We start from the raw sequence: 24,947 nt of genomic DNA, 5'->3' as shown, positions 1-24,947 counted from the left end.
GTTATTTTGTTTTAAAATGTCATATGTTCGATCCTTAATTCTTCCCCCAACCACTTATCGGGTCGAGTTACACTTTTTCCATTAGCAGCCGTGTGAAGATAAATGCTGGTGCTCTCCTTCCCATGCAGACTGAGGGATCCAAAGTAAATAAAAACCACACCAGGGACAGGTGTGTTTTTTTGGATCTGAAGTTGAATACAGTCACATACTAGAAGACTCTGTACCGAGCGACAGGCAAGTAAAATTATTGTGATACTGGCCAGTTTAAAGGAGTTGGTAAGATAATGGAAGAGGTGTCCTGTTCCTCTGAATTGTGGGTAGTTTTGCATGAGTACATTGTGATGGTAGGTGTTGGATGTTGTTTTTAGTTTTTTTTGTAAAAGTGATTATTACTTAGTAAAATTACAAACTGCAGTAGCCTACAAGTTGTAGTGGTGGTAACAGTTATAGTTTCAGCACAATGCTTAATAATTGGCTTACTAGTTAGTTTTGTACTTAATATTTGAGTTTTCTTATTGTTGAGTGCATTTTGATTTTAACTGCTAAAAGAAAAAGGATTTTGGACTGTAATAGTGCTAGTTGGTGGAGGACTGCATTTTGTGATGATATATATATATATATATATATATATATATCTCCTGAAAAACTTTATAGCATTATTGCAAGCTTGTAGTCAAGAGACATAAGTGACTGGCACTGTATGCAATGATAGTAAGCAAAGCAAATTAAGCCTAAACAAATGACAGCATGTGTACCATAAAAGGTTAGCTATATGCCCCAATATAAAAACTAAAGTTCATAACATCTTTTTTTCTTCCAAGTTTTTGAGATTCTGAACACTTGCCCCATGAGCTTAACAGTGTAACAGTGATCAAGGTCACATATTAACAGCTACAATGTTTTATCGAACACACCAAAACCAGCAGATCACAACTAGAGCTACCAGAGCCATCTAGTCAGATAACACGTTATCAACAGGCTCGTGTGTGGGTCCAGGTGATACTTTCCCATAATTTCAGCCAACAGAACTGTATTCACTGTGGTTTGTGAAGTAACATTCTTTTATGTTCCAGAATGTGCGTGCCATATACTTTGTGCTTGTGTGTGGCTTTGCTGCATGTATGTAATGGTCTGCTACTGGGAGCCTTTAACATTAAGTCATTTGGAGACACAAAGGCATCCAACACTACCCTCATGGACATCATCAGTAAGGTCAGAAACACACTTCAGTACAATATAAAGCCTCATGGCCCCAGTGTTACTGTTTTTGTCTATACAGTTGTGTTGTATTTGTTGAGAGGATACAAGTCAGACATGCTATGTAGACGTTAAAAAGGATCATACATATGTTCACATGACTCTGTACCCAAAGCCCTGCCCCCTCTGTTACCTCAATTAGAACATTTGAAAACAACCCTGTTTTGTCATATATAATATATATTTTTGAAAGTAGTTAATTCATAACCTCCATCCTCATTCTGGCCCTATCTGACCCTAATCTCAAAACTAGGGCCTGCCCAACCATAATCCTACAACAAAGCCCCAAAATGAACAATTATAAAGACTTATAACAATGTGCTGACCTTACAACAAAGTTCTAACTATATGAAAAATTCAGTCACTCTCCATAAAACCAATTACAGACTTGTTTCTGAACTTATGTTCCATTAGCTCTGTTTTGCAGAGAAAAAGGCTGTTGGTCTGTTATGTGTTGTAGATCGTCCACCGCTATGACATTATCCTGATCCAGGAAGTGAGAGACATCGACCTGTCAGCCACAGAGAAGCTTATGTCTTATGTCAACAAGTCAGTTCACACCCTCACAGTGCACATATGCATGTAAAAGCATGTGGATTGGATTGAATTGTATTGTATTATAGGGGAGCTACTAAATTCACATACATTGTGAGTGAGCCTCTAGGACGCAGCACCTACAAAGAGAGATATCTCTTCCTCTACAGGTTTCTACATTTTTTTTTGTAAAAATAATGTATTGAATATTTTTAGTATGTTTTTTTTGCTCCAGCTTTTATGTAAATGGTTGTAACAAAAATGGATAGCTGATGCTTTTCATACAGAATAATCAAAACATATCGTAAATAACCAAACCACTGCATGTGTTCTTGTTATGTTTCAGGGAGGAGATTGTGTCTGTGGAAGACAGCTACCTGTTTGATGACGGCTGTGAATCATGTGGTACCGACACCTTTATCCGAGAGCCCTTTAATGTCATGTTCTCCAGCACTGGTAACACTCACACACTGATGTATTCAATATTCAGTTTTCATCATATTCCCCTCCGTCATTTCAATACTGGCTTAAATACTTGTTTTAAAAATCAGCCTTAACATGTACAATACCTCAACTGAAAAATGTATTCTTAGGCATGAAAATACCTAAAAAGTGTAGCTAACCTTATTCATTAAGCATTGATGACAGTGACACATTGTATTTCAAGGCAGTTATCCCCATTTAAAATAGCTTTTTTAACAAAGCACCAACATCATTTACACCTTCTTCTTACAATAATATGTGAGAATGTCCCCAAATGTCAGTCCATCAGCTAACTAGCCGTAAAGGTGCACTGCATAACTTCTGCAGTTGTTTGCATCACCTGCTTGACTCCATGAAATGTTTCACAGTATAGCATTAAAGTAATGTATCTCCATGGACACAGGCAGGGGATGCCAACAAGTCACAGGTCAAATCAGTAGATCATCAAGGCATTTTTGAGCAATAAAAATAACTGATCAAATAAATGCAAGAGAAAGTTTTATACAATAACTATGGAACATTCCTGGTAAGGCAAGAACATCTCAATAGAGACAAGGTGACGGACACCTCACTCTAGACAAGTTGCAGTGCGTCTTTAAGGCCTTGTAGTGTCTTCCATAGCCTCTGATTCATCATTCCTTGCATAATAGACGAAATATTATTGAGTATCTATACTTTTGCGTGCTTTAGCTCTGCAGAAGTTCGTCCTAATCCCACAGCACACATCTCCAGACTCCGCACTTAAGGAAGTGGACGCTCTTTATGATGTGGTGACTGATGTCCAGAAGCGCTGGAGCACAAATGTACATACAAAACACAAATGCCATTTACAAGGTTCATAGTCACTGATTCATTATCTTATATGTATTATTTTTCTGTTAATGTTTCATTCTCAGAACATTATCCTGCTAGGTGACTTCAACAGTGATTGTAACTATGTGACAGACTCAGAGTGGAACCAGATCCGGCTCTTTACAGATAAGAGCTTCCATTGGCTGATCACGAATGATGTTGACACTACAGTTACCCACACCAACTGTGCCTATGACAGGTACGTTCATTTAAAAAGAATAGTCAATCTTCTACTCAACTGTCCTCCTCTGTCTACAGGATTGTGGTGACAGATGATGTTATGGAAAGAGTGGTACCTGGCACTGCCAAAGTCTTTGATTTTCAGGCAGCACTAAATCTGAAGCTTGAACTGGTAAACTGACACAACATGATACTGCTGTATTAGTGTATCAAGTACAAATTTATTAAATGACCTTAGGCTGTATATGATTAAATGCTCAGGTCTAATTAACTATACGCATGGCAGGGAAGATTATATGAATGTAGTGATTCAATCTGATCATCTTTCTTCCTCATAGGCTTTGGCTGTGAGTGATCACTTCCCAGTGGAGGTATCTGTCTGATTGAATCTGAATGGACTCCGCTCCTACAGTTTTACCAGTATTCAGATGAATCAGATCACAGATACATCAACATGTACTAATAAACACAATAAACCAGAGTTTTATTTTTCAACTCGTAACTTAAAAAAATACGTCATTATTCATTTTTATTTACATAACACTTTATTCAAATTGCCACTAATGTATTTTTTTACCGTTAGTTGATATCCAGGTGAGTGAAAAATAATGTGTTACTGCAGGCAAAGTGGTCATTTAGGCTTTTCGCTTCTTGAGCATCTCAAGGTACATGCGCAGGGACTTCTGGATGGAGTCTTTAGTGATAAAGCTCACAAAGTTCTGTATGTCTGCCTCTCTGTTTGAAGTCAACTTGTCAAGAGTTGGCTTCCTCATCATGGACTTTGTAATTTGTCTGGCATGGTCTGGAAAAAAGGTTTTTGCAACTATAACTATAGTATTTGATTAAATATTTTGTCTAAATAACTTTAGCTTTTTGCTTATCAACCACATTTAAATGGACATAACCAGTGTCAATACAAAAGTAACTTGTCAAATATTTTTTTTTGAGGGGGGGGAACTGACTATGTGCCTGACTAGATTCATATCTTTTCAAATCATCAAATCAATTCCTGAAACTTTGGAACAGTAGTGAAACATATGTACAGTCATTTCTTGTTGCGCCATACCTGGAATAGCCAACCACTTTTTCATTGTTTCCGTGGCTGTGGTGAGGAGCTGATCCTGAGGCACGAGTTGGTCCACTAGTCCAATCTTGAGAGCCTCTGAGGGGCTGTAGAGAAGGCCAAGCTCCAGGGCCATCTCTGTGTTTCGATGGCCTACTGTGTTCGCCATTGTCTCCTTAAACCTGTGTTCAACATTAGTCAGTGCCACAAACTTAAGCTGATGGAATTTTAAGAAAATTTCTATACCAGAAAGGAGCAACAATGCCAAGCAGAGTCTCATTAAGGCCAATACTATAACGAGGGTTGTCAACCATTATTCTGTAGTCACATGTCAAAGACAACAGACAACCTCCTGCGGGACTGGAGCCCTGTGAGGGAACAGAACATTCAATAAACAGGTTTATCAATTTAAAACAAAAAACAGACTCACATAATAATTACATTATAAAATGTACACATACATTGATAGCAGCTATAGTGACCATGTTTGATCCATACATTTTGAGCCACATCTCCTGCACAGCTCTCCAGAACTCCCCGCAGCGCTCAGGGCTCTTGCCATACATCTCCAGGATGTCGAGCCCGGCTGAGAACACTTTAGGCTGGTTCTACGTTAAACACTCCAGTTACTAAAAAATACTTTGTAAATATGCAGAAAAAGACAAGTTGTATTCTTGTACCGATGTGATGATTAGGCCTCTACAAGCCCTGTCCATTTCCAGCTTCTCCAGATTGATGCAGAGCTCTGTGAGGAGGTCTAAACTGAGGCTGTTCACTGGAGGACTCTGCATAGACAGCACAGCCACACCTACAAAACCCACAGCACATTTACAACATTACATTTTAACTTTTTGCAAATTAACACTGAAAATGGTTTTATATGCTGTAATGTAATAAACATTGCAGATAACAACAAACCTGTACTTTGGTTGAAATCAACTTTAATGTTGGGAGAAGTTGCATTATTTCTCATCTGAGAGACAAGAACTGTAGCCACTCTGCCATGATTGCCACTGGATGATAGAAGGCCTGCAACATGTACATATACAAAATGATCAGATTTCTTTTTAAAGTCACATGTTTTCATAGAATTTTGTTTGCTGAAATCTGTTTTTTAGCAGTTCAGACCAGGCCCTCTAAGGAAAAGGGAAAAAATGTGTAGTCTTAGCTGACCAGGTTAGATGCCTAATATTATATTGTGCCCAATATAAATTAGGCCAAATCACTGAATAGACCAAAATACTCCATACAAATGTTGAGTTACGTTTAAATCACATACATAATTTAAGTGTTATTAATAATTTAATCTCTGGCACTGCTAATTCACAATGCAAAACCCCTCTTTGGTTTCTCCACCACTTTTGGTGGTGGGCTTAACAAATGAGTCAATAGGTTATTATTTGCCTTTTATTATTTAGCTTCTTCTTCAGTTTATATAGCATCAGTCCGCAAGACGAACAGAAATGAGATGAGACTTTACTGTTCTGAACTTTCACCTACATTTCGGGCTATATTTATGCAACTAGGCACCGAACTGTTAGCACTATTTATAGATAAAACATACTGTTATAACGTTTTCCTTTAATGCAAAAGAAACACATACCCAAGAAAACATATTTTTGTCTTAATGCAATTCTCAATGCCATTGTGACCGATGCAGCAACAAGCCAAAGCCAAAGCACAGCAGTCACTTCCGGGATGAAGGTCACGTGGCGTTTTAGGGGCGGGGCATAAATAGGCTGCCTCAATCTCACTCATGGATATTTGAATTTATATATACATCATAAAAGATCAATCAAGTACTTCTTTCAGTACCACCACTGTTGATAATAATTAAAATGATTGATTAATTTAGAACTCTGACTATGAAGTAGTTTAGAAAAAGAACTGAAGTAGAAATTTAACTGTAATGGCCCTACAGACCAGTCATACTGATACTACTGTTAAATACATTTTTTCTCCTGAACTTTCCTTTATTGTTTTGTTTTCCCTATGTAGTAACAAAAGGGTGTGAAGGTGAGAGAGAGTCAGAGAGAGAAGAAGTGAGAGGCAGAGAGAGGGAGAAAGAGAGTTAGGTTGCGAGAAGGTTGACATGCAGACTTGAGGTGATCAGAAACGACACAACAGCCACAGAGTAATATGTAAGTACACTATTGTATCATATTCTTGTATCAGGATAAAATGTATTTTTAAGGTTCCTGGCATGAACATTTAACATAGACAAGAGTTCATTTTACCTCCTAACAAAGTAATATCTGAATTATTTAGCTGTATGTTTTACTAATATATTAATAATTACATTTTACTTTGATGTTGCCGAAGAGTTTCCCATGGAGATTAATTTAACAAATAGGCCTTGCACAGTTCATATGAAGTATCAGTAAACCAGAGTTTACTTGTATAAAATACTTTTTGGAGGGAATTCTTTTCACCACTTATCCATACATATTTTATATATTCATTGTTTATTTGATAGGGGCAGATCTGAATTTGATTGTCCTGTCTTGTTCCACAGTGACTGAGTGGCATAGGAAATCGATGTGCATGCGTCAGCCTGCAGGACCACCTGTAGGGTCCATCAGAACTGATGGAGGCAGTAGACCAGGCCAGTGGCTGTAAAGGTAGACACTGTGCACTGGACCTCCTGGAGGACTGCCCCGACTGCCACACGGACCAGCCTATGTTTGGACTCATCGAGCTGGGTGGGTTCAGGAATCAATAATTCACAGTAAGCAAAATTTAGGAACTAGTAAGGGAGTATATGTTTACAAAGTAAGGGAGTATATGTTTACATTTGAGGAGATAAATGTAGACTAATCCTACAGGGTCATGTTTGTATGGATTCTGGATTCTCAACTAAACGACTCAACTCAACTAAAAACGTTATGTCACAGAGAGAAAGCATGAAAATGAGTATGTTTGATAATTGGAACTGATAAATTTACTGTATTTATTGCTTTTTCTACAAATAATCCCATTGCTTTTTAGCGAAATCTGAACTGCTAAAAGCCTTTCTGGGCACTGGTGTTGCGAATTAGCTTAGGGTATAAACACTGTCAAATCTGCATCAAATCACTTAATTGTTTAACTGTGTTTGTTGCATCTTCCCTTATTCAAATAAACTACAGATAAATAAATAATGTATGCCTCTTTTTGACACGATATTTGAGCTTGAAGTCATATTTCATTTATATAATATACTGTTTCTTGTTTCCATCAGTGTGTGTCACTGTAATCTACATCCCTCTGATGCTGCTTGGGCTTCTGGGTAATATCCTGACCATCTTGGTGGTGTGGCTGCGTCCCCACATGAGAACTTCCACGTACCTGTACCTGAGCAGCATGGCTGTGAGTGATCTGCTTATCCTTCTTCTGCTGCCGCTCGATTTGTACAAGGTAGGACACTGTTCCCATGCTATAATTATCATATTATTACAGTATTAGAGTATAAAATTATATATGATTCATTTGTGCCCTGAGGGAACTCCTGGTAGATTAGGTTTAGGTGTATTATGTCTTGGCCCTTATGTCCTTGTATCAGTCATCTGTACGCAATAGTATCATACAATATTAAAGTGTGAAGGAAAGAGATGCTGCCGCTTTGACAACTCAATTTACTGTTATATCTTTAAAAAAAGGTGCCACTGGTTTGTAACACAATTTCCAGGAAAGGCTGATTTGTTTTGGTACCTTTCTTAAGCACAAAACAAACAACAGTACAACTCCGATACAGAGGTGGATAGAGTAACCAAACAATGTACTCAAGTAAGAGAGCTTCAATGCAGTATAAGTAGCGGTCCAAAAACTTAGCCTTGAAGAAAATATTACTCAAGTAACAATAAAAGTATGGTGTAGTTCTTCAAAAATGTACTCAAGTAAATATAACAGAGTACTACCCGTCTCTATTCAGATAATCGTATTCATTATTTATCCAAAGACCTCTTTGAATAAACCAATAAATAATCTTGTAACCCTTTACTCAAGTACTTTTTCTTTCTTTTTAGTTGTGGAGACCCAGACCCTGGCCCTTGGGTGACTTGGTGTGTAAACTCACCATGTTCCTTTCTGAGTGCTGTACATTCTGCACCATCCTCCACATCACCTTCCTGTCTTTGGAGAGGTATCTGGCTGTCTGCTGGCCGATCACAGCCAAGACCCTGGTTACACGGCGGCGCACCAGAGTTTTGATTGGCTGTCTTTGGCTGGGGGCCGCCCTCAGCGCTGCGCCGGTGTTGGTCATGGTGGGAGTGGAAGATGTTGGAGGAGAGGATAGTGGATTTGGGGGCTGGAAGGATGATGTACTCTGGACAGAAACAGCAAAGGCAGAATTATTAAGAGCAGACAATGTTAAAGGGCAATTTGTACCTGACTTTCATGAGATAACTCTGGGTGGACAGGAGCAGACTGGGTGGAATAACAGTGTGAAGACTCATGATAGAGTTGTAAAAGATACAGAAAAGTCCGCGGAAAAACAGAATAAAATGAAAGAGGATGAAGGAGGTGGAAGTGACGAGCCTTTTCTTAAAGATGTGGACAGCAGTGAGTGTCGCTGTACGCAATATGCAGCCTCCTCTGGCCTGCTCTCAGCTATGATGATCCTCTCCAACCTCTACTTCCTGGTTCCCTTCTGCATCCTGGGACTGGTCTACAGCCTGATTGGACGAACACTTTGGCTGCGTCCACAAAGCAATCGCAAAGACCAGAGCAACAAGAACACTGTCAAAATGCTGGGTAAAATGCATTTAGAATTATTGCATTGACAGCCTAATCTAGATTAGATTATAGAGACTACTACAAGTAAATAGAATATCAAATTACTGCCATTCAGTTAGTAAACGCTAACGTCAAATTAACAGCAAAATTTGAAGTATATTTCAGGACTGAAGTTTATTTGTATAGCACCATTTCTACACAAAGTAATACAAAGTACTTTGAAGTAATGTCCACTATGGCTAAAAAGGTGGGTTTATTTAGTATTTAAGCTTAGATCAGATAAACTTAATTTTTCCCAACAGCAAGTATTTATTTGAAATTATATCACTTATATCATGCCAGTCTACATTTATGTTTTGCACCTGTTGTTTGTTTTTAACTAATTCTTTTTACCTCTTTCTTTTTCAGGCGTGATTGTGTTAGCGTTTGTGTTCTGCTGGCTTCCATTCCATGTGGGTCGGACCATTTTCTCTTTGTCACTTGGGGCTGCAGCCACTGACTTGGGTACAGAGGAGGGTACTGAGTGGGACTCTGACCTGTCTGACCTGAGCACAGCAGACACACAAATGTTTACAACCCCTAGCAGCTCATTTGCACACTACAACTCCACTTACATGATGTACCCCGACAGTCACCTGTACTTCTTATACTACTTGTCTCAGTACTTCAACCTGGTGTCATCAGTGCTGTTCTACCTCAGTGCTGCCATTAACCCCTTACTGTACAACCTGATGTCGGGCAGGTACAGACTGGCTGTGCGCAGCCTCATTCAGCCAGAGTCACCTTTTCAGATCCACCGGACACGTACCTTCACTATTCAGCAGGCCTCTACAACTGTGTAAGCTGGGTATTTGTACAGGACTACATCCCAGCTGCAAAAAAACATTTATTTTTGTTAGTTGTGGTAATGTAAGACATGTTATCAGTCTGATAAAAGTTTAAAATATTTTTGGTTCAACAGTTAATACGAAATTGTATTTATACTGTATTTTTTAAGCTCCTTAAAGTGCTATACTTAAGTTCATTGTTCATTCAACCCTCAGTCATGTTCAGTGGTTTTAAACTCTTTTTGTTGACACTGCTGCCCTATGGCACATTAAAGCAGTTCACTTAAGACTTGTGACATTTTAAAATGTAGAAAGGGCTCTGCACCACTTGATGGCACTGTTTTATAGCTCTTGAATCTTAACTGGAAGAAAAATATTTCTACTTGCAGTACTGAAAAACTAAAATGCTCCATATCTCTATGACTATGAATGGTAAGTGTCAAAAATGATCCCTCAGCTATTAACATGATTAAGTCAATCATAATTCTATTAAAAATTACCCTAAACCTTATCTATATTAGTATTGTGCAAAACATTCAAGACAACAAGGCCGCTATATCCACAAATACCAAAAATACAGCTCTGATGCGTCAGCAAATATATTGAAAAGCTTTCTCACGACACACAAACAGAATAGCCTCCACTGCCGAAAAGACTGAGAGATCTAATTAGGAGGTTGGCAAAGAGAGTCAGTATTTATTTGCTGTGTGTACTTTCTACCAGTGCAGCCTTATAAAATATGGTTTAAATTAAAGGATAGTGGAACTAGAGCTTCTGGCCTTCTGACTTCTGGTCTGTGGCTACTTGCCCACATGGTTATAAGCACACAAAAATCACTGTCTCTGAGGAGTGATTGCTGTGCACTGTTTTGTCGAATAACGAATAATGTTACTACTGTTAGACACTTAGAAGTCTGAAATTAAACTTAAACAAAACTGAAACTTTTCATGCTGACTGTAACTGCATTCCTACACAGCAGCAACACCAACTGCCTCCTCAGCCTCTCCATCTCATCCACACCAGAAGAATAAGACCTTTTCTTTCAAGGTGCAATGTTCTGCAGTTGGCTTTCCTCAGTGGACAGGTTCAATTGTGTTTTTCAGATATAATTCAGGAATTCACCAAACTTCATCAAGATTCTCACAGATTAAGTCTAAAGTAATGTGTAAAAAGCCAGCTGTACTTTGTTTTCTGACACAGTTGTATCTTAAAAATACACTATGAAAACTACTGTCATAATGATGCTATGTTAGTGTCTCACTGATGTACATGTGCTGACGATTCTGAGACCTGCGTACAAGATGACGTGAACAAGATGTTTTCCCCGTGCGTTCACTTTATTCAATCTTTAATATTTCATTTGTTTGTTTCTCTAGCAACTCATAGTACAGGGCAGAAAGAGTGTTTTAGCCTGTGTGAAATAATGTGTTGCGATGGTTTCCGAGTGGAATATGTGCTATCTGGATGGAGAGGAATGAGGGCAAATGAAATGCAGCCACTGCCAGATGAGCTGGATCAAATGAATCAAACTGGATTGGGTCTGTAGTATAAAGTATGATGATTGGCAATATGTCAACACATTTGTCTGGCCAGTCGCAGCATATTTACAGCCTGAAATACAACTGAGCATTTGGGATGAGGCAATATACCCAACATCCCTGTGGGCTTAAGCCTCAATACATATATACTATCATAAAACTTGTCTGGAACCACTGCAAAGATTCACACAAAATCCCTCAGTAGCAAATATATCCTTGTAACCTGAATAAATTATCATAAACAATTAAATGTTGTAACCATTTATTTCTTCTACCATGTTGTTTTGTTGATTTTTACAAATTCTTATTGTTTGAAAACATTTTCTTCAAAGCAAATGTTTTAAAACCCACGCATTAGTGTCAGCGAAGTAGCCCAAAAGGACACGTAGCTAACTTGATATATGAATGAAAACATGTGGAGGTTACAAGTCAAAAAGCATCTATCAGACAATTCCACCAAAGTCCTCTGAGTCTATGGATTACCTAAACTGGCCTTGAGTCTGGTACTGTGACCTTGCAGCATACAGGAAGGATAAGATAATTCCAGATCATCTACAACTATCATGGCTTTTCAACCTGTTTATTTGATGTCTGTAGTGGATCACACAGAAAGTCAGGGACAAAAATAAGCTTAAATTTCATACATTCAAAAAAGGCAACTTAACAAAGGGTAAAACTAATGCAAATAATATTAGCAAAAAGCTGGGCCCAACTGGGGTCAACTTAACCAGAATAGAACAAAACCAAAACAAAACCAAAACTAACCCAACTAGACAAGAGCAGTTGTGTAAATATTAACCCAAAATGAACAAAAGCGGGGGATACTACACTAAAAGATAAAGTAACTAGTGACTACCTTAATCAAAGAAACAATAAGCAAATCATTATAACTATACAGAAAATAATAAGAGTGATCAATAAAATAACTTTAAGTAAACTGAATTAGCAAAAATAAAGTCTTGGTCCAGGTGGGCTCTGCCTAGTTCTTTTAAGGGTCTTCCTCCTCCTGCCAGAGTATTTTGTCTAGCAACTCAAAAGAAACAAGTAATTTAAGGCAGATATTAACCAAAATATGTGCACCCAAAATTTGAAAATACACGTCTAAGTAAAGGAACTAAATTAAACTATGTGCATTTGAATTTAATGAATATGTGCAAGGTTAAATGTAAAAGAAATTAAAGAAAAATACTCACACTATGGAGGCAGAGGCATCCACCTCAAAACCAATAAATAAATAAATAAATACATACATACATACATACATACATACATAAATTAATTCATTAATTAATATCGGTATTTAAAATAATTAATATATTTTTGCTCTAATGTCCTACAGCTTTGTTACTTAAATTACTAGCTGCTTCATAACGGAAAAGAGATTGCTATTTCATTATAATAAGACATGTTTTTACTGACTGACTCTGACAGCCCCAGATGAAGATCTCAAAAGAGCAGCATAAAACTGTGAGGAGGCGAAACAATGGTGGGCACTTTTTTTTGGCCTTACAAGTTATTGCTTCTTAAATTGTCCTCTTTATGTATTTTATAGATTACAAGGGAATACCACATTTTAGCTTTCATCAAATTTTCATGAGCAATTTTGCATGGCAATATTGTGTGGTAGGTTTGGCTGAACAATAATATGATTCCAAAAGTATTACTTTTTTTATGATAAAAGAACCAACAATACAAAAATGTAATATCCACAGACTTAATTAATGAAGTAGTTTATTAAGAATGAGTCCAAATTAACGTATTCATTAAGTAGTAACTAAGCCTAACTAACAACCTAATTGGCCTAAATCCAAGTATTAAATAAGGAATTAACTAGGTAAGAAGTTCTTTGTTTTATTTAGCTTTTTTAAAAACTCAATATATATTTAACCCCTTAAATCAGTGGTTCTTCACCTTGTTGGAGGTACTGAACCCCACCAGTTTCATATGCACATTCACCGAACCCTTCTTTATTGAAAAATAAAATATTATTTTTTTCAAGACATAAGTATGTTTTACTGGTGCACAAAATGAACCGTGCATAACATCACTGTGTTCAAAGAATAAAACCAATACAATGCATCAACACACACCAAATTACATACACACCTTTTTACAAAGACATCACCTTTTTAATACTACCACACTGAAATTATTTTAATTTTTAACCTTATGTATTCCAATAATGAACTCATTGTATTTATGCTATTTATTATTTGTAACATTTTAACACACACCCATCACCTAATTTCCATCACACTAGAATAATAATGCATATTTACTGCAAATCAGTGTGACTTCTGCTGTTGCCTTTGAGAGACCAGGTCAGAAATGCATGGCTTCACCTTGGCCACTCTCATGTCATTTTCACAGCAAAGTCTGTTCCTTTTCTTCGTTTTTATGTCGTTTTATGTTTTTATGCCGTTCGAACTGCTCATTTAAGTCGGGCAGGTACTTCGATAGGCACATTAAAGGGTGCATTTGTCGAATTGGGACACGGCCAGAATCTAAAGACGCTCGCAGTCCACGAATCATATGAGTCATATGATCATATGAGACCTCTGCCGAACCCCTGAGACTGACTCACCGAAGCCCTAGGGTTCGATCGAACCCAGGTTAAGAACCACTGCCTTAAATCCTGGTTTGAAAACTTCACATGTAGTGTAAAAATTGCCCCTAAAATTAAGCTATCTTCCAGAAAAATGAAGCCAGGTTATAATGGGGTAAATTTGTAAATGTTTCCTAGGTAGCTTCAGCTTTGTCTAAAATGAGCATTTTTAGTTTTTGTTAAGAGCAGATGATAGAAAAGTCAAACTTAGGACCCTAAGGAGTTTTCTCAACTTAATCCAAAGATCTATTCCTGCTCTAATAAAAAAAATTACATGTATTTTAAAACATTATCAGGATTTTAACCACTTAATTGCCAATTTGAAAATGTTAATTTCACATGTAGTGTAAAAATGGCCTCTAGAATTGAGATATCTTCCAGAACACAGAAGCCAGGGCCTAATGGGGAAACTTTTATATGTGTCCTAGGAAGCGTCTATAATTTGAAGTTTGTAGCATTTTTAGTTTTTGTGTAGCATAGGTTTAATATCAGTTCTGAGGTGTCCTTCCTGTTGATTATATATTAAATCTTTAATTACAATAAAAAACACACTTTATGACTAAAATCTGCCTTTTACCTATTATTGCCATATGTTTGAAATTTAGTTTATTTTCCCATTGATTATAAGAGGCCCCCCAGAGTCAAGCCTGCTGCATGCGACAAATAAAATATTGTGCACTTTAATTGCACATGTATTTTGATCCACAATAGATAGAAACATGCCCTTTACTGAAAACTAGAGACTTCAAGTTTTCAGACAAGTCTTCCACAACTCTCTAGCATTAACAAGTTTTTAATAACATTTGCTGTAAGGTCTCAAAGTTAAAGTGATCTCAAATTTATGCTACATTCAAGTTTTTTTAAACTGGCAATTAAGGGGTTAAAACCCTGATGATTTTTTTTTTCTAAATTTGATCATTTTGATTAGAGCAGGGATAGATCTTTGGATTTAGTTTTAAAAAAGTAGACTCTCAGTCCAGGTCTCATCTATAGCAAAAGATGATGTTTAAATTTAAACTTGACATACTTTATACATACTTCATACTTTTAAAAAGTATGAAAAAAAAATATAATCTGTGATAATTTTAAAGCTGTTTTTGTAAGTGTAAATGTCCTTAAGGTCCTAAGTACAACTTTGTTATTATCTGATGATACAGAAAAACAAAAAATGCCACAAACTTCAAATTTCAGATAAAGTTGAAGCTTCCTAGGGAACATATAAAAATCTAACTTATTATAACCTGGCTTCAGTTTTCTAGAAGATATCAGAATTTTAGAGGCCATTGTTTTATGATACATATGAAATCCCAGTTTTCAAACTGACATGTAAAGGGTTAAATAAATATTTAGCTCAAAAAGTATGAAAAAAATAAATACATGTATGATGATTTTCCTTAAATTTACTTTTTCCAATGCAGTAGCAAAAAAATTGGGGGGACTAAAATCTTCAACAACTTAGGCCTTTTCACAAAATTTTGTGTCTTTAGCATTAATTGAATTGAAATAGTGGGCCAACTAAGTTTAAAAAAAAATGTAAAATGGACAAAAATGTCCATAGGGAAGCCTATAAATAAATAAATAAAATACTAGTTACTTGTTGTTCATTATGAATTAAGTCTTTGTTCATGGTTTATTAAGGCTAATTAAGGTGTGGTTATTAAAAAGTGTTATAAAGTGATGATCCCTCTAATACTTATCAATGTGACCTTTACCTATGTCTACCTATGTGGTAGACATAGGTAGACATCCAGTCAGGCTATAAAGCGTTTCACAGCACAGAGTCTGCACTTTTAAAGGTTTTAAATGACCTGCTTTTAATGACAGACTCTGGTAATTCTGCCATTTTAGTGCTTTTAGACCTGACTGCAGCTTTTGACACAGTTGACCACTCAACTCTTTTAAACCGTCTTGAATATTGTGTGGGTGTCAGGGGGACTGCCCTGGACTGGTTTAGGTCGTACCTAACAGGGCGGTCCTTCACAGTCAGGCTGGGGGACTCTACCTCATCCTTCACCCCACTTGTGAGCGGAGTCCCCCAAGGTTCAATTCTGGGGCCTATTCTTTTTGCACTTCATCTTCTCCCGCTTGTGGACATTTTTAAAAGACATGGCCTTTTATATCATTTTTACGCAGATGATTGCCAGATTTATTTACCAATTTCTAAAAAAGACTACTGCTCCCTGACACCCCTACTCGACTGTCTATGTGACGTCAAGGCTTGGTTGGCCCAAAACTTTTTAAAATTGAATGAAGCAAAGCCCGAGGTTATACTGTTTGGCTCTGGCAGTACCCCCACGGATGTGGGACCTCTTCAAAATTATGTGCGTCCCACAGTCACCAACCTTGGCGTCACCATAGACAGCGATTTTAAATTTGACAAGCATATTAATGGCGTTTTAAAATCTAGTTTTTATCATCTGCGGCTTTTATCCAAAGTCAAACCATTTTTATCTTTTAAACTTTTTGAACAAGTCGTGCACGCTTTTATTTCTTCGCGCCTGGACTACTGCAATGCACTTTATTCTGGCATTTCGCAAAACTCGCTTTACCGACTGCAGTTAGTCCAAAACTCTGCTGCACGACTTTTAACAGGAACCAAAAAACACGATCATATTTCACCAATTCTTGCGTCTTTGCACTGGCTTCCTGTTAATTTTAGAGTTGATTTTAAGATTTTATTGTTTGTTTTTAAAGCTTTGAATGGTCTGGCCCCAGATTACATCTCGGACCTCATCAAAATTTACACCCCGGTGCGCGCTCTGAGGTCTGAGGGCCAGCTCCAGCTCGTGGTCCCTAAGACCAGACTTAAAACCAGAGGGGACAGGGCCTTTTCTGTGGTTGGACCTAAACTGTGGAACGCCCTGCCCCCCCACGTTCAAACAGCTCCCACTGTAGAGTGTTTTAAGTCTCGTCTTAAGACCCACTTTTATGCTCTGGCTTTTAACACCGCGTGAGTTGTGTGGTCCTCTGTGTTTTTCTTTTCTGTTATTTCTTTTATTTATTTTTATGTGTTTTATTGATTTTATTGATTTTATTTTTTTATGTCACTTTGTCTCTGTGCAGCACTTTGGAAACAATTTGTTTATGAAATGTGCTATATAAATAAAGTGGATTGGATTGGATATGTGACCTTTACCTATGTCTTATTGTTAATTACAGCCCTTAAATAATGGTGTTCAAACGAATAAAAGAGTGAAGATAATAGAAGACGTTGCACCCTGATTACTGACGTCTGTTCGACAATCATAACAATGACATGACTCAGTGTGGCCTCATGCTACAGCAGCTCCATACAACTGAAGCACTGAGTCGGACAAGTGTGAGTGCAGCTCATGTGGTGGTCCATTGTCACGCCTCTTTTCCTGGAGCAGGTGTTGTTTAGATCAGCTGTTTAGTGTACATGACCTCTGGGGAGAAGAATTAGCTTTGGATGGCTTTGTTGTAAATACTTACATGTCTCAATTAGAACCCACAGACTGAATGTGTGGGGAATCATTGCTTCCTCTTGGTATAATGCTATGGTTGATCTAGCACAGCAATTACAGTGTTTCCTATAAAGATGTCTGCTACTCAGAGTAAACATCTTACTTACGTCTCTAGTTTCAAACTGTATAGTTACTCTTTTGGTGGAGAGTCCAGCACCTGGTTGTCTCAAAGGAGATGTTATTGCCTTGCATGGAATGTTTCACAGTATAGCATTAAAATGAGCTATTTTGCACTTTCTTTAATTGCTTAAAAACACCTTGGAAAATGTGCATTTTATTGTGAGCAGAGTTCAAGACAAATGTCACCTGCTTCTCTCCATCAAGATGCTTCTTTAAAGTCATACTGTGGAACATTCCACTCAAAACAGTAAGATATCCGTGGAGATAAGGTGGACATTCCAGCAGAAAAGTTACATAGTCCATCTTTAATGACAGGAGCAAAATATATATACATAGGTATTTGCTATGTATAATGTCCAACTTTTTTAAACTTTGAATAACAGAATTAGACTGGAGGCAACTATAGTCTTTTGGGAAACAGGAGATTACATTATACCTCAATAATCCTTCACATCATCAAGGTACCACAGTGACTTTTCTTTTCAGTGGCGCAGTATGAAATATCTTGCAAAAAGAGGTCAATAGATGCTGATTATCAAAGGAGACTGATTGTAGTTGGTCAGTAAAAGTATTGTCTGAAATATTAAAATAAATGAGGAGACATGTGTAGGGTGAGTTCTTGATTGTGGTATATGACCCTGAAAACTAAAGCTCCTAATTTTCAGTGGTATCATGTGTCTAATGTTGATTAAGACACCATAAATGGTGTGATGATTGTATAGAAAGCTCATTTCAGATGTGTAATTTTGTGACATGGATTACGCTAAAATGCGTCATTACTGTGCTTTTTTTTATACACGCATGAATTATACAGACACATCAATAGCTGAACAACTGTAGGTTTCATTAAGGTTGGGTTTATCCCTGCCTTTAACGGTCTTAATTGTGCTAGTCCAAATTAGCACCAGTGAGCAGTGAGACTAAAATTAAGACATAATGAACAACACCTCCAACAAAGGACTCATAATAAAACAACACTTCATCAAGGATTTCCCCACTGGTCATTGGCACATGCCACAAATTACAGGTAATAAGAGTCGACCTGTGGCCATTAGCTGCATTTCAGTTCAATGCAATTCACAAGAGAGTGGAGGGTTTATGTGGTACACTCTTTGCAAACTTGTTAACCAACCTGGTCTAGTGCACTATGGCAATAACTGCAAAATGCAATCTCTCCACCAGAAAAAGTTACAAAATGTGCCTTCATGTGGTTTTATAATCTCACTGTCCCTAGTGTTGATCAAGCCTATTTATGGGGCCATTTATTTCAGTGCTTACTTCACATACATTGTTGATAGCATTACAAAAATAGCACATAGAGCATGTTGTAGGATAATTCCTGAAAATGTCGCGGTGTTATTGATGAAACTACTGTAGCCATGACACATGGTACTAGTGGGTGCATTTACTTACTTTTATTAGCGAGTGTATCCCAATGAGGACCACTATGACCCTGGAGTGTGTTGTGTGCTGCTTAATGAACTCATTAATTCTTCATCATGTGGGCCTATAGGAGCAAACAGGTAGACTTATCACCCCATCCATCTCAGACAATGAGAGGAACAGGAGCCCGATTCACTTCAGCAGGGATGGACCCAAATGAACAATTACAAACAAGCATTTGAAGCACAAAGGAGTGTAGAAGAATAACTCTAGAAGGAACATAGGCAGTGGACACAGGAGGTAAGGAATGCTGTCAAGCTGAAGAAGGAGTCCTATCAGGCCTTGTTGGCTTGTGGGACTCCTGAGGCAGCTGTCGAGTACCGGCGAGCCAAGCGTGCCACGTGTCACACTCCTCCTTCCCAGTAAGGTCTATTCCCGGGTACTTGAGAGGAGAATCCGACTGATAGTCGAACCTCGGATCCAGGAGGAGCAGTGTGGTTTTCGTCCCGGTCGCGGAACACTGCACCAGCTCTACTCTCCATCGGGTCCTCGAGGGCTCATGGGAGTTTGCCGAACCAGTTCACATGTGTTTTGTGGATCTGGAGAAGGCATTCGACCGTGTCCCTCGTGGTGTCCTTTGGGGGGGTGCTCTGGGAGTATGGGGTCTGGGGCCCTTTGCTAAGGGCTTTCCAGTCTCTGTATGACCGTAGCAGGATCTGTGTTCATTGCCGGCAGTAAGTCAGACCTGTTCCCGGTGCATGTTGAACTCTGCTAGGGCTGCCCTCTGTCACGGTTCTGTTCATTATATTTATGGACAGAATTTCTATGCACAGTCAGGGGCCAGAGGGGGTCCAGTTCGGGAACCACAGGATCTCATGACTGCTGTTTGCGGATGATGTTGGTTGTCCTGATGACTTCATCGAGCCAGGACCTGTAGCAGGCACTGAGGTGATTTGCAGCCGAGTGTGAAGTGGCTGGGATGAGAATCAGCTCCTCCAATTCCGAGGCCATGGTTCTCGACCGGAAAAAGGTGGCTTGCCCTCTCTGGGTGGGTGGTGAGTCTCTGCCTCAAGTGGAGGAGTTCAAGTATCTCGGGGTCTTGTTCACGAGTGAGGGAAGCATGAGATTGACAGGCGGATCGGTGCAGTGTTTGCAGTGATGCAGTCACTGTATTGGTCTGTTGTGGTAAAGAAGGAGCTGAGTCGAAAGGCAAAGCTCTCGATTTACCGGTCAATCTATGCTCCTGCCCTCACCTATGGTCATGAGCTCTGGGTAATGACCGAAAGGACAAGATCGCGGATACAAGCGGCCGAAATGGGTTTCCTCCGCAGGGTGGCTGGGCACTCCCTTAGGGATAGGGTGAAGAGCTCCGTCACATTGGAGGAGCTCGGATTAGAACCGCTGCTCCTACACGTCGAGAGGAGCCAGTTGAGGTGGCTTGGGCATCTGTTCCAGATGCCTCCTGGACGCCTCCCTAGGGAGGTGTTTCGGGCATGTCCCACTGGAAGACGGCCCTGGGGAAGACCCAGGACGCGCTGGAGGAACTATGTCTTTCGGCTGGCCTGGGAATGCCTTGGGGTCCCAACGGAGGAGCTGGAGGACATGTCTGGGGTGAGGGACGTCTGAGAGTCCCTGCTTAGACTGCTGTCCCCGTGACCCAGCCCTGGAAGAAAATCGATGGATGAATGAACATAAGCATATAGAGTCAGTTATGTGTTATAGGTGTAAAGAACAACAATTAAAGGTCCTGCTTTACACGAAATTGACTCTTGGAAGCTTTAAGCCACATAACTAGAGTTGTGTTTTGTTACATTCACACATTTGAGTAATCCTACATTATTATGCTGTCTAGATCTCCAAAGCTCAAAATGCGCTGTTCCACCTTGTGATGTCATGAAGTGACAGTTTTCAAGTTAACAGCTCCTTTTACCTTTAGTTCAGTTGAGATTGGCAATTCCAAGGCTGAAATTATACAAATGATTCTAATGAAGATGTGTGGAGTTTAAAAACACAGTGGAGCACTTCCTGTATTAACACTTGATGACATCACAAGGTGGAGCAGAGTGTTTTCAGTTTGAGAAGAACTCATCTTAAATATGCTGCATTTGTTTGTTAAACCTGTGAATGAAACACAACTCCAAGTATATTTTTGATGAAGAAACAAGATTATAACATAGATCATAAAATAGCATAATATGGGCCCTTAAAGGATTAGTGTGAGATGTTTATTATACACTAAATAAACCTACTTCTGGACATTAATGTTGATTCAGGGTTTATCATCATTCCAGAGAAAACATTGTTATAGCATAATAACATCTACTATTAGTAAAGAAGTGAGGCTGTAACCATAATTTTTACATTTACCTCTACCTGCAGTGTAACAAACAAAAGCTTACATTTATTCCACCATAACACTTCATCTTTTCTCCAGCCACCAAAATGACTAACCGAGGGAGACTATTTGAACAAACAAATAGGCTAATGTTGTGTAATATTGTAATGCAATGACTACAACAAGCTACAAGACAGAAAAATCCAGGCTCTTGTTTTCGAAAGGCATAACTATAGCATCCTACTACACCTGTAATTACAGAGTCTGAAAAAGTAGATCAGTTGTAGCTAATCAGGCCAAAAAAATCAAGAACAAAATATGTCACTATGATATCCCAATACACCAAATGCTAGTCAAGTTTATATCTTAAGTGAGTAATAAAAAAAAAAAAAAAAAAAAAAAAAAAAATGGAAAAACAGGATTGGGGAGGGGCAAAGTGGAGCGCATATAAGGATAAGTCTCCGACACAAATGCTACTGCAAAAAGAAGAGAGAGGAGGAAAGAACAAGAGCTTGACTTCACCCTGATCTCTTATGCGTGTTATCCGAAGACACTAACTTGCCCATTATCGCATTACTGGCACCTAGAACTACAAATGGAGGCTGTGAAGTTGTTTATTGTCTTTTTGCTGGTGGTGCTTTTGCAGGTGATGGGGGCATTTTCCGGTCCTCTGTCCGGTGAGGAGCAGGACGCGGCGGCCGTGTGGAGTCTGGACACATGGCAGGTATACACACACACACACCCCCACACCCCTACACACACACACACGGATAGGACATCAAATAGGACAGCTAATTGGACCAGCGTCACTTGAAAATAAACAAATAAAAATATAAGGAGTGAAAAGTATTGCTGACTATTATTAGTCATTTGTTTGGAAACGAGAGAAAAGTGAGCGCATTTCCGCATAGTCCCTCAAAAAAAAAAAAAAAAAAAATCATCACCGTTTCACGTTAATGAAGTAGGACTAGTTATTATTAAAAGAAACACAAAAATACCAAACCACAAATATCATAGATTATAAGTAATTATGTAATGAGGTGATCGCATAATTTAATGACAATTTGACTTAGGACTTGGGAAGTAAAAGTAAAACTAATATTCCATCTATTTCAGACTTTTTTTCTTTAGTAGACAGTTCCCAACAGCATTGAGAGTTTTCATGAACACTCGTATTTATCTGGCAAACCACGGGGATTACTTACCCCCAGTGACAGGGCGGCTCGATCCAGCACCCTGGATAGCGCCTGTAGACAGGTGACCCACGGTGAGTGCGCGCGTGTGTGCAGGACCACCCTCTGGAGCGGGACCACCCTCTGGAGCGGGACCACCCTCTGGAGCAGGACCACCCTCTGGAGCGAGACCACCCTCTGGAGCGGGACCACCCTCTGGAGCAGCGGCTGAGCATGAGGCTGGCGGAGATCATCAAGCGCTCCAAAGCACAGCAGTTCCACGGGCTCATGGGCAGGAGCTCAGGTACACAACGATCAGCTGTGTTACAAATGGCATCAGGAGTGGATTAGTAACTTATTAAAAAGGTGATTTGAATGATCCACAGGGACCTCTCATTCTCTGAGATCGGGTAGGAAATCCTTGAATGTCCGATGTAAGTCATCAAGTTTTTATTTTATTCTTACACCTTGTACATAAATAATTGTTCTTTTCAGCTCTTAGTAAAGATGGTTCATTTGGTGGACTCATGGGCAGAAGAACTTTAGGAGAAGGTAAGATGTTATTACTTTGTGCTTTTTTTTTTATTGCAACGTTTAGGTGCTGAAATTGCAAACAGAAAAATAACTTTGATGTAGTAATTATAAAGATTATATAACATGTACACCTATGTCTGTTTTCCAGACTCAGAAGAGGATTGGAACGTGTACTAAAGAAAAATCTAAACTGAATTGTTAACATTTGTTTAGAAAATGTTTTAATTTAAAACAATATGTGTACACTATTCATATTAGATTACTGAAAACTTACTGAAGGAGGCAAGTGCATCTTCACTCCTGTCTGTCTATCCTGTCTTTTTGTTTATAAAATGGATCATTAAATTAAAAGAATTTGTTCAAGAATTTGTTTTTTCGCACTCCAATGCTTGTTCTTATTATTATTTTATTTTTAGCATGAGAAAGTTAGAAAAGTTATAAGGATGTCATCACTCTGACACCATAAAGAGAGTATTTAAAATTGACCAAATGGTTCACTGCAACAATGCCCAACATGCAAAAGGATCTACTGTTTGAAGTGGCTTCAATTTCTAAAGAAAATATATTGTGAAATTGATGTTGTCAACAAATGAAAATAAGTCATAAAAAACATTTAAAGATATATACGTCAAGGTATATGATTAATTTCTTGACTTTTTTAACCAAGACCGTCCTTATTCTGTTCCCACAAGTGATGGGACCAATTGTGCTCGTTTGGAGTGGCCAGTGAGCAGGCCGTTACAGTAGTCTAACCTACTAGAGACAAATGCCAGTCTGGTTTAGAGAGTATACCTTTGTGATGTTTTTTAGATGGTAAAAAGCTGCAGATGTTACTGGTTTGATGCGGCTGTTAGTCAAGTCAAGCTCGAATCTATTGCAACCCACAGATTTCTAACCTGATTTGAAGGATTTAGAGAGAGATTGGAGGTGACTGCTGACACTTTCTCTTTATTTAGCTTAAGACAGTTGTTTTGCATTTTCACACTGCTCTGTTGGATGCAGTGGCAGAGTGAATCCACTGGTCCATATTCACCTGCTGCCAGTGAGGCATAAATCTGACCCAGTCCTCTAATCTCTGTAAGAGAATCTAGTGGCCTGCAAAAGCATCACAACACAAGATGATACTTTGTGTCAGTGTTCAGGTGGATGTCATTTGGCACCCTGAGGAGCAATCTCAGTACTGTGGCCTGGAAAACATGCTTAACACTTTGCTACTCATATTATTTAAATTAAACTAATTTATTGTGAATGATGTTTATGGATAAAGTTCACAGTTACAAACCATTGCATTTTTAACAGATGAGAGGTTTAAAGATGTAAGAAATTTGAATAGTGGTGCATATGGTTGTGGGGAGCCCTGATTCTAGATGCAGGTGGAGATATGACACAAAGACTCAAGAGCCAGTGTTTATGTTTAGAAATTTACTCATGTGTAAGATTGGGGAGCCCTGAAGATCAATGAGTGCGGTAGTTTGTAATAAGTGTGTTATTTAAAAGTAGCATCAAGGCCACTGCCAATGATTTTAAGATTAGTTAGAATCACAACTGCTTCTCAGAAATATGGTTCAAGACACAAGCAAATCTCATAAAGGCAAAGTAATAAAACAGTGGCCCTGATTATCTCCCAAACTATATAGGCCTAACTGCCTTACTGTCATTGCCTTAGTCTTGCATAGCACTTTTCCAGATGATCATGATCAAAGTGGCTTCATTCCTCATTGTTGAACAGTAAATTAGACAAAGGCAGTTAGATAACATGTTCTGCATGTTTTATTTTATGACAGAAAAAGTATGAATACAAATAAAAAGAATGATTTTGATCCCTTTGATTCTAATGGTTTCAACAATTATGACGCATACATGGTA

General features: G+C 38.5%; 3 protein-coding genes across 3 annotated transcripts; 2 read left to right on the top strand and 1 right to left on the bottom strand.

The window, feature by feature from the left end:
• The first annotated feature begins 1,017 nt into the window (after positions 1 to 1,017).
• On the top strand, positions 1,018 to 3,769 carry dnase1 (deoxyribonuclease I). Its single transcript, XM_033970643.2, has 8 exons — positions 1,018 to 1,212; positions 1,718 to 1,806; positions 1,881 to 1,961; positions 2,138 to 2,247; positions 2,965 to 3,077; positions 3,171 to 3,325; positions 3,385 to 3,478; positions 3,645 to 3,769. The coding sequence occupies exons 1-8, from the start codon at positions 1,075 to 1,077 to the stop codon at positions 3,687 to 3,689; spliced, it is 825 nt and encodes a 274-aa protein (XP_033826534.2). The 5' UTR covers positions 1,018 to 1,074; the 3' UTR covers positions 3,690 to 3,769.
• A 4-nt stretch (positions 3,770 to 3,773) lies between these two features.
• Positions 3,774 to 6,070, bottom strand: eci1 (enoyl-CoA delta isomerase 1). Its single transcript, XM_033970641.2, has 7 exons — positions 5,973 to 6,070; positions 5,288 to 5,398; positions 5,050 to 5,177; positions 4,831 to 4,977; positions 4,616 to 4,737; positions 4,373 to 4,551; positions 3,774 to 4,108 (listed from the first exon to the last, which is right to left on the bottom strand). The coding sequence occupies exons 1-7, from the start codon at positions 6,013 to 6,015 to the stop codon at positions 3,942 to 3,944; spliced, it is 897 nt and encodes a 298-aa protein (XP_033826532.1). The 5' UTR covers positions 6,016 to 6,070; the 3' UTR covers positions 3,774 to 3,941.
• Positions 6,071 to 6,927: 857 nt separating this feature from the next.
• LOC117375405 (growth hormone secretagogue receptor type 1-like) lies at positions 6,928 to 9,924 on the top strand. Its single transcript, XM_055223942.1, has 4 exons — positions 6,928 to 7,071; positions 7,590 to 7,765; positions 8,374 to 9,100; positions 9,491 to 9,924. Exons 1-4 carry the CDS (start codon positions 6,957 to 6,959, stop codon positions 9,922 to 9,924), a joined length of 1,452 nt encoding a protein of 483 aa, XP_055079917.1. The 5' UTR covers positions 6,928 to 6,956.
• The last annotated feature ends 15,023 nt before the right edge of the window (positions 9,925 to 24,947 follow it).

The sequence above is a fragment of the Periophthalmus magnuspinnatus genome, chromosome 8, assembly GCF_009829125.3.
Source record: "Periophthalmus magnuspinnatus isolate fPerMag1 chromosome 8, fPerMag1.2.pri, whole genome shotgun sequence".
Lineage (NCBI taxonomy): Eukaryota > Metazoa > Chordata > Actinopteri > Gobiiformes > Gobiidae > Periophthalmus > Periophthalmus magnuspinnatus.
This window is presented reverse-complemented; position numbering and strand designations above follow the sequence as displayed.